A 10,577-nucleotide genomic window follows, 5' to 3' on the forward strand; every position below is an offset into this window, starting at 1 on the left:
CCACACTAGCAGCTAGGTGAGCATTATAACAATGTGTGTTACAAAGTGACGCACGTTTGTCACGGAAGTAAAGGCTGGACTACAGTAGAGCAGTTTGGAGCAGTTTGTGAACAGTGTTTTCTGTTGGAGATGGTAAGTCCCTTTGGGGTGGACTTTGGGCTTTTTCACTTTGTAAACCTATAACGTGCACAAAAAAAGATATATAACACAATAAAAGGAAAGGGAAAAAGCCAAAAAGCATAATATGAGCACTTAAAGGACCAGCCACCTGCAAAATGATAGAAAATGTGGTGTTATGGCTGCAAGATGAATCTACTTTAAGCCACTTTTGTAAGGAAACCTGGCCGTCAGTTTACGCTGCAGTAAAGGTGCAGCGGATTGATCCGTGTGGTAAAAGCGGTGAGTGAATTCTGGCACCGGACAGAAAAGATTTCCCCTCCTGTCCTGATGGGAGGTCTAAGACCGAAACGTATTTTTCTAAATAAATTATTGCTTGCGTAATGGTCAGTGTGCGGGACTTTCTTTAAGGCCCTTAATGAACAACATAGCAGTCCTCAAAAAAACCTTTCCCCATCAGGTTGTTTCTTTCCAGCTCTCAGTCTGTCCCGCTGAAGTTTTTTAAGAAGCCGAAAAAGAGACAATAACACGAGAAAAAACAAGAAAAAAAAAAAATCAGGGATGTGACCGTGAACTGCTAAAAAGACAACAAAAATCATCCATTCGCCATCAGGGGGTGGATTTTGTCCCAAAACATAATTAATAAAAAAAATTAAAAAAAGGAAAGAAAACACACCCCTGACAAACAATAATCCACTTGAACTCTATTTTAAAACCAGCATTTTTTTTGTTTTTTTTCCAACCTTTTCCCCCTCTCTGTCCCCTCGGCGAAGTCTCACTCGTACTCGGCGATCAGCACCATCATGCCGACTCCAAACAGCAGCGCCAGAATCTCCATCAGAGACTGGCCGAAGCTGGAGCGGCCCGCCAGCAGTTCTGGCAGCACGGTGACTGTGGCGATGTAAACGAAGCCGCCGGCCGTGAACGGCAGAATCCAGGCGGTCGCGGCAGCGCCCACGCCCTCGGCCAATAGGGAGCAAGCTGTGCCGGCCAGAGCTCCCAGGGCAGTCAGCAACTGGAGACACATGGCCTGATGGGAAAGATATAGAAGATATTTACTACAGTCGAAATGTCAATATTTCAAAGTAACACAACATAAAAAAAAAAAAAAAAAGATTCAAGATTCTTTATTAATCCTACAACGGCAGCAAGGGACAGGGGGAAAAGTACAAGACAAAGTAAATAAATATACGTAAAGAGAATAAATATTTTAAAAAGATGACACAGAATTCAGGGCTTTTCACTCATTTCCTTCTTAAATTTAAACATTTCTTTGCAAATAAATCTGCATAAAAAAAAAAGGTGAAAAAAATTAAACCTGTCTTTGGACACAAATTTTGTTTAAGGGTGCCTAAATTCCTACAATTTGCTCCCAGCTCACACTTTGATGATTTGACATTCAAATGTGGACTGTGAGTTTTAACATCAACAATGAATTGTAGTGAGCTGGATGGTTGTACACTACAGTTACCAATCAGAGAAGGGGGATCACCGTGCAGAGAGCAGAGGGGGATACCTCACAAAGCAAAGTCCATATATGTTGATGACTGGGTCTATCAAATACTGGGCTGATAAACTTCATTCATTCTCTTTTAAAAAAAAAAAAAGCTCCTGCTGATTCTCTGTGACCGAAAGATTCTTTGTGCTTTTATTTGACGTATGTAAACCGAAGCCTGAGCAGTCAGCTACCTTTTTTTTGGTGCAGCCAGACTGGACAAGGATGGCAAAGTCTCCGATCTCATGCGGGACCTCATGCAGCAGGATGGTGAGCGTGGTGACGGCGCCAACCGTTGGGCCAACCAGGAACGACGCCCCGATCGCCAGGCCGTCGGTAAAATTGTGCGTGAAGTCGGCTGCCAGGTTCAGGTAGCCCGATACCTTGATGTCTGTGTCAATGGAGAGAATGGAGAATTAAGGTCAACACTTAGAGAGGGGGTCTTCAACGTCTCTTAGGCCAGGGAACCCTGAGCTGAAAGAGAGAGCGAGTAGGGACCCCCTACCGCATATATATTGTATACAATTGAGTTGCATATTAAACTGGGCAGAATGGCTGAAAAGAAATGGATATTATTTATGCATTAAATGTTAAACATCCATCTGGAAGGAACAGTGACTCCTTAAGCTTAACGGTATGGCTACCATAGGTACCTATAGTAAGCCTATCTATGTGTAACTCTTTTCTTTTTTTCACAAATAGGCCAATTTATCTTTGCTGTTAAAATTTTGCATTCATATTAATGTATATTTTGCAGCACATACCGGCTGCCGTACCGAAGCATTGAGAACTTTGTAAGTGTACAGACAGTTTATTAAAAAGATAGATTAGAAAGACAGCCGCGTGCTCGTATACAGGCAGCCGCCGTCTTGGGAGCTACAGTCTTCCTAAACTAACCGTTCTAATAAACTGTCTGTACACTTACAAAGTTCTCAATGCTTCGGTTAACATTTAGGGACCCTCATTATGCTACCGTTGAAGTGTGGTGATATTTTGAGCCTTTTTAGTGGTATAAATAGCGATTTGTTTTTACTTTCCCTGTGCCCCGAATACAAGCGCTGTAAGCTAATCAGCGGTCCGCGCTAGCTACTTTCAAGCTACAAACACATTGGAACGTGGACGACGGAGTGGGTACACATCTGTTATTAACCCCTAGGTTCGTTTGGCGCCGGAATTGTCCTTTAAGGACTTGATGATAATAAATGGTTGACACGTGTTTTACTAAAAGCCAAGGACACGTAGTTGTGCTGAATCCAAAACCACTCCCATTGCGTCACTTGTTAGTAACGTGCCTAATGTACTGGTTTTACTGCAAAGTGTCTTTGAGTTCTGTGAAATGCACTTCATAAATAGGGCTTGGTATCACCAATGATTTCCCAAATCAATTCTGATTCAAAAGGTTCGATTACATTTCAGATACAATTCAATATTAATTAGGTTAGGGAAATTTCAGTTCCAATACCAATTTTCCTTAGCCTGACGTCATCATACTCAGATTCTAGTTATAATATGAGCCTGATACTGCTCCATTGGGCTGTGACTCAATTGGAAAGACCTACAACCAATTAGAGCAACGGAGTATGTGACATGCGCCCCATCGGGGCAAGCTGATAAAAACTTTTGCCGAATCCCGTAGGAAGGACGGCAAAAACATCTTTCCGATCGACAAATGCCTTGATCGCGGTTCTCTGTTCCTCTTTTAAAATGAACGCGCTGTCGATATCTTCTGTAACAGACGCAATGAAGGAATCTACACGTCTCGATTCTCCAGCGGCAGCCACCTGTTGTAAACAAATTCAACCCAAGCGCTCTTTGGTGACGTGGTTGATTACGTTACTGTTGATCATCTGTCCATCATCGTATAAAGCCCGTCCTGACAATTTGATTGGTCCGAACAGCTCTGGTTCGAGCATAGTTGCTCCACAACGGATCAAGTCCAGACCAAACTTCCTGACCTCGAATGTTGTGGGCGGGGCTAAGGTCGGCTGGCATCCAGGCTACATTTTGCGCGGATAAAAAAAGTTGTGAAAATGTTTGTTTTTTTAAACACACCAGGTTAATGTTAACATTAAGAGCTGACCCCCCAAAAAGTTGGTTTAAAGTACTTTTTACAGGACTAACACATTAACATAATAAAAGCTCAATTGCAGATTGTATTAACCAATATCAGATCACTCAAACAAACTATTTTGTAACCCAGACCTATGTATAATTAAAATGCATTACCATAATTTACTGAATAAAACTCTACATAATAAACACTCCATGTTTTACCCCTGACTTGAGTTTTAAATAGACTTTCAAAAGTAGTGTTGGATACTCTCGTTTTCATTAGATTGTAGGAATGGGCAGTTAGTGAGTGTATTTAAAAAAAAATATATATGAATTTAGGCAGACAAATTAAATGGGGCACAAGCCTAAGCCTCTGGTATTACATGTGCATAGGTCACTTCTGTTCTGCTGAACCAACCTCAGTCGAGCAAACAAGTTAATTGGTAATTATCTGCTTGTGTGTTTAAGTTGTGAATAGCCTGCGTGACGCGTCACCACACTGCAGTTCAGTACCTGACCAGCAGAGGGAGCTGTTGAGTCCATCTACTTAGTTCAGGAGGTAAATCTGTGCAAATCTAGGTTTTGTTCACCTGTGCTCTTCTCCTGTGTCTCCTCTTTCTTTGGCGCCTTCTTGTCTTTGCTTTCTTTCTCCTTTTCTTCTTCTCCATCACTGTCCTTTTCCTTGGGAGCATCTGAAAATGTTACATAAAGTTCAACTTAGGTCCGTCTGCAGATCAACTATTGAGAATACAAGCAGTGGCTACAGAGGCCGATATAATGTTGATTTTTAAAGTTCATAAGCCCTTCTGGTCATTATACCGGACATACAAATATACAAGATAACACAAGCTAGAAACTGGAAACTTTAATTTCAGGGGCAATATGAGTACTTTGTCCTGCAGATGAATATTTGATGTTACTGTATAACAATGAAAAAAATTCTTCTGTCAGGAAGAAGTTCCAGCGCCGTACCATGCGAGTGGCCGTGGGAATGTCCGTGGCCGCTGCCTCCCTTCAGGGCCCGCACAAACTTCTCCACAACCAGGAAGGCGATGATCCCACCGAGCACCCACAGGCCCACTGACATCATGTGATCGTGGGCGGCTCCTGTGCAGGCAGAGGACAATCAGTGCTGGTGAAAACTGTGATACATTAAAAGAGTTCGGTCATTGTTTTAAGCCCGTTTTGATTAATGATCAGCCCACTGAAGCTGTAGAGGAGTTTAAATAGGTTTAGGAACCTTTTGTTGATTGCACTTCATTCAGCCAATACAGAATACTTTTTGTTTTAAAGCGACGTCTTGCTGAAAGTGTTTAAACGTGTAATATGTGTGCATGGTAGGAGCGTTTGGGGGCTTAGAACAAAACATGGGCAGTAAATGATTGGGAAAGAGCAGAAACAACTGGGATGCATGTACTGTATAAAATGCAGATGAAACAAAAAGCCACACAATCTGTCCGATTCTGTTCATCGCCTTCTATAAAGAATTTCTAAAATTGCCCTCAGGAAGATGCAACAGAGCCGCTGCAGCAACCAAAAACCTTTACAAAAAGCCTTTCATACCAAATGCGATAACATTGCTAAATTTGTAAACCCCTTTCACACTGTTATTGTTGTCTTGTTGCTATGTATTGTATGTATAGTGATTTACTACGATGTGTTTTTAACCAACCTTTACAGCCGAAGTCAAGTTTCCACATTTATGGACAATAAAGACTAACTAAAAGATGAATATTACTTCTGCTGATTCCAGTATGCAGCTGTGTACATGTTATCATACATAAAGTAGATCCACTTCAGTGAATTTTTTTTTTTTGGGCTTTTATAAATTATAAATAAATAATGAAATCACCCGTCAACAACAAGAACACCAACTGAACGATACACGAACTAAAAGAAAAGGATATTGCTGCGTACCGTGGGAGTGGCCGTGGTCATGTGACTCCTCACTTGCGTGCGAGTGTCCATGCTCTTCTTCTCCGTGGTGAGAGTGGGGCTCTGGGCACGACAAATACGATACACAAGAGGAAGCAGACATTAAACTCAAAAACGGACAAACGGAACATCCTGCTACCGCGTCTGTGTTTTAGATGAGCATTCGGTTATTAGTTCAGACGACTGAAAATATTTTTTTTGTATGTGTATGTATATTTGTATCCGTCTAAAGTTTGCAGAAGTGTCAGGAATGGGAATCTAACTCTGCCGGTTAGTCTCCAAACAGCGTGAAAGTAGGGCTGCACGATATGAGGAAAATATGCGATAACGTTGTTGAATATCGCGATAACGATATTACTTGCGATAAATTAACGGATGTTAGAGTGTACTCAGTTCTGCCTCTCTGTTGGTGTCAGTATTCTTTTAAAATACAACAAAATTGCTCGTTGAATTTAAAACAAATAATAATTTCTAACATTCAATTATTGAACAAATTGAACGTTGAATTGACAATGACAGGCACTACTAAAAAAGAATGACATATACACTTTAAAGTGCAGTTTTCTACTGATATTTTCTTTCAACTAACACAAAAACATCGAGTAGTGTCTATCGCGATATGTCGCAACAGTTGATATTGCGATGACGTTAAAGATATATTGTGCAGCCCTGCATGAAAGTGAGCTCTGAGAGCAAAAAACAATGTGAATATGAGCCGTGAGGAGAAAAAAAAAAAAAAGTCCTTCTTTCGTGTGTATGGAGTAGATTACCTGCTGTAGAATATGTATTTATCAAACAGATGAAGGATTAAAAACTTCTATGGATGGACTACCCACCCAAAGCGTGTGGTATGAGGTGGAGGAAGGCGTCTCCCAGCAGTCCACCTGAGGCGAAGCTGAGCAGCACTTTGAGCAGGTTCTGGTGCTGGTCGCTGTTGGACTGAACTGGGATCAGAAACAGGATGAGGAAAGGAGCGGCGCTGATCAGCAGGGTCGCTCCGATAGCCTGCGCACAGGGATGGGAGGGAGGTTTACTGTAGACGAGGGTCATCAAAACTGCAACGTCATCAACAACGCAGCACAGAGGACGAAACAGTTCAAAACAGTAAAACGGGAGTTAGACGGGGAAAGGAGCCCAACAGTGATCTGAGTGGAAAACATGTACGAGGAGCTCCGATTTGTAAGCACAAATCTGTTTTGATTATGATATTGTTATATCAGTACCAATGACACAACAATAAAAAAAATAAACCATGACATGGAAAGCCTGCTCCCGGGACACTTACAGAGGATGTAAAATGATTGCAAAGTTTTTGGCCATACATCAGTCTGATTTAGTCCCGCTATTGGAGTTAAATGAAAAATGGAGATTTATGCTCAATTATTTTTATATTGTAAGGTGTTCAGGTAATCAAAATAACATGAACACATGCAACAGAATACGATAATGAAGCAACACTACTAATTATGGCTTTTAAATGTCTATTTCACTAAATGACTGTACCAGCAAAGCCCTTATAGTTCCACATGTTGGGGGGGGGGGGCGCTTACTGCCGAGAGTGAGATGAGAAGATCAACACCACTCCTTTGTCTACATGTTCAACATAAAGCTGCAGCCAGGGGGGGTGGTTAGCTTAGCCTGTGTTATGTGCCAGACTATTACTTAGCCCGACGCAGTGACTTCCTGGAGTCTTAACGGACGGATACCAGTGTTATCAATCCTCTCATCAAACTCTTAGCGAGAACGCAAATAAGCAAATTTCCCAAAGCGTCAAACAAGTTCTTCAAAATGTTGATTTGACTTTCTGATCCGGCTCTTCTTAAAACAGCCTTATGCCCATATTTAACCACGCAGGTTGACATATTCGTACTTGAACTGTGTAGATTATAATGGGAGTAGGGCAGCACAATTAATTGCGTTTTTATCGAAATCGCAATATGGACTCGTGCAATATCCATATCACAGGGGAGGCGCAATATTTGTTAAAGGCAAAATATGTGTCAAACCAGTCTGAATGAAGTATTGTGGTGCCGCAGAGACGTCCAGGCCTACAAATCATAGCCTACAGACTAAAGAAAACATCTTTGTTTGTTACAGATCCTCGCAAAAATCTCACTGTAAATCATTGAATTCTTTTAAATATATTTCAGTGAAAATGAGAATAATGATACAAAAATGTACATTCCCTCCAATAACGTGAATCATATCGCAACATCTATCAAAATAATCGCAATCAGATATTTTCCACATATCGTGCAGCCCTAAATGGGAGGAAACAGAGATGTATTCAGTCAAACCCAAGTCTAACAGATACTAGATTTCCCTGGCCAAACAGACAACCCGTTGTTCCCGTTTTAACCCATGACCACACCTGTGTCCACAGCTCCACCGTGTCCCTTTTCTCTCCTTCTGCCTCCCTCTTCACCCTCTCCCCTCCGTGTCCACTCTTCTCCTTGTGCACCCGAACAACATCCTCCGCGTCCTGATGAGCGTGCCCATGTCCGTGATCGTGAGAGTGTGCGTGTCCGTGATCATGAGCGTGCCCATGTCCGTGATCGTGCGAGTGTGCGTGTCCGTGGTGCTCCTCTTCCTGTAGAGGGACGTTGGCCTCGGCGCTCCACTTGCTCGCTCCGTGGAACATCTTCACTTCTTCGTTATCATCTTCTCCGTGGGAGTGGCCGTGGTGATGGTGGCCGTGGTGATGGTGGCCGTGTCCATGGTGGCCGTGGCCGTGGTCGCCATGGGAATGGCTATGGGCAGTGGTTGAATGTGAGGCTAACAGGAGTAGTGCAGATGTGGCCAGCGTCAGCGCCAGCAGACGTATACAGCCCATATTATCCCCTTTGACAAAGAGAAAAATGAAGAAGGCAGAATAAATAAAAAAAATCACAGGTCGGGCTGCTCAAAATGATATTCGTCACTATTAAAAAAATCACAATGTTGTAAAGGTGTTGCATCCATTGAACTAAAACAGGGAAACAAATCAACAGTGAAACCACTATAAAATGTGAAAATGTCCTTAATACTTTTCCCGTTGAACTTTTTAAATTCCCCTTCAGAACACAAGACAAAATAAGAGTTTACTTGCGTAATGTAATCTTTTTGCTAATTTACAATGTAATGCATAAGAAAGCTGTAAGTGTGTGATTGTATAGAAGGAAGGACTGGTGAGTAGCACTCAGTTCAAGAAAAGGCTTGGAAGTATCAATCTTTCTCCTTGTTACATTAAGCACCAGGAACAAAGCAGTTCCAGCTATTGCAACAGGTGTTATCATGGAGAAAGGGCAACTAGCTAGCTAATGCATTTATCTCATGATCATTGCAACTACTGAATGATCTGTGTTGAAAAATAACCTGTGGAAAAATGCTGCTCTGATTTTATTTCACTTGTGGGAAATTGTGGCCACTGATGAAGAGAAGCAATACAGCTACAGTGGGGCTTTTGTTTTGTTACCCCACTCTGTGTAAGCAATCAAATTATCAGCTGTAGTCAAATGTGTTCCAGATTAACACCGAATCCTACTTAAATGATCAGATATCAGTGCATCTTCACTGAGATTGGGGTGTATGATCTATCTGTAGGTAGAGCTCTTCTTTCTACATCAGATCAGCCAGTTTGTGTTATGGTGCCAACATGGCAGCTATCCAAAAAACACTCAAAATGGGGATGCATCTGCTGCATTAAGGTCAGTAATGGAAGAAGTACTCCAATGTGTCATGTCTTAAGTAAAAGTAGCAATACCAGTGTAAAAAAAAACTATAATACATCACTCTAATGTTGTAGCCAGTAAAGGTGAGCCTTATTTTAATTGCCTCAGTGCTGGGTATCATAACCTGTAATAATATAACATAATGTATTAGTTTATGTATGTTTTGTATTGATAATCTGAAGGATAACTCACTCTGCAGGTAACTACAGCTGTCAAAATACATTTAGTGGAGTAACAAGTACAATATTGGCTTCCCAAACGGAGTAGAAGTATAAAGCAGCATTAAATGGAAACATTCAAATTAAGTACAAGTACCTCAAAATTGTCTTTAAGTACAGTAACGTTACTTGAGTAAATATACTTAGTTATGTTCCACCACTGATTCGTGTTATAAATGCTCTACTATTCATTGGCTCCCTCGCCATGATGTAAAACTGTTGTAATTATGCTAACAGTGAGAACGAGAGAAGCACGATACCTGCTGATGTGCGCAGACTGTGTTAACTGCAACGACACAATCCTTGTTAGCTTATTCAACAAGCATCCTTTTCACTTGCAAGTCACAGTTAGCTTTGTTTTGAAATTGTGTTTACTTGGCGGCTTCAAACATCGTATGTGGATGTAAAGCGGATAATCTGTTATCTTGAAAAAGTGTTTAATCCCACAGTAAACAGCAAAAACTCCAGGTAATCAAACAATGAAATCGCATCACCGGTTTTCACAAGTTGTACAGAAAGCTAACGTAGCTTTACTGTCTGGCTAGCTAACTTGCTAACATGTTGCTGCAGCAGTAGCAACATCCCTAACTGCGACATACAATGAAAAACAAACAAATACTTACTTACCGGATTGTGTCAGATATCACTGCCTGCTGGGCTGCTGAATAACTCTCTATTATGCGTGCAGTATTTTAGGTAAACTGCTGATGTTTCTGTCTGCCTTGATGCTACTGGTAAGACGTGGCATTTACTTTGGAGTAAACTCATCAAGATCTCGCGAGAACGCATTCCAATTCCAAGTGTGCCTCCTTCGGTGCGCCCTTATCGTCCCTACTTAGATGAAAAAAATGTTCGATTTTTCTTAAGAAGATTATAATAATATGTAAACGTATTTTTTAGAATATTTCTTAAACTTTTCCACGCATAAATACTGGACTAATTGGATTTGTGAAGATGTAAAGAGAAGACACAGGAGGTTTCAATAGAAGTATCGCGAGATGATTGTGGTGCGTTGACTAATCACTTTAGGCTGCTAGAGACAGCAGCATC

At 41.3% G+C, this 10,577-nt stretch overlaps 1 protein-coding gene across 2 annotated transcripts; it reads right to left on the reverse strand.

Annotated features, from left to right (window-relative positions):
• Positions 1–757: 757 nt before the first annotated feature.
• slc39a7 (solute carrier family 39 member 7) lies at positions 758–10,298 on the reverse strand. 2 transcript variants are annotated; one of them, XM_078268190.1, is made up of 8 exons: positions 10,155–10,298; positions 7,971–8,440; positions 6,436–6,604; positions 5,582–5,662; positions 4,637–4,771; positions 4,255–4,356; positions 1,807–2,003; positions 758–1,147 (listed from the first exon to the last, which is right to left on the reverse strand). In XM_078268190.1, exons 2-8 carry the CDS (start codon positions 8,430–8,432, stop codon positions 893–895), a joined length of 1,401 nt encoding a protein of 466 aa, XP_078124316.1. In that variant the 5' UTR covers positions 8,433–8,440; positions 10,155–10,298; the 3' UTR covers positions 758–892. The 2 variants fall into 2 exon arrangements, with proteins under 2 accessions (XP_078124316.1, XP_078124317.1); XM_078268191.1 differs by having other exon boundaries at positions 10,151–10,298.
• Positions 10,299–10,577: the final 279 nt, after the last annotated feature.

Source organism: Sander vitreus, chromosome 14 (genome assembly GCF_031162955.1).
Source record: "Sander vitreus isolate 19-12246 chromosome 14, sanVit1, whole genome shotgun sequence".
Lineage (NCBI taxonomy): Eukaryota > Metazoa > Chordata > Actinopteri > Perciformes > Percidae > Sander > Sander vitreus.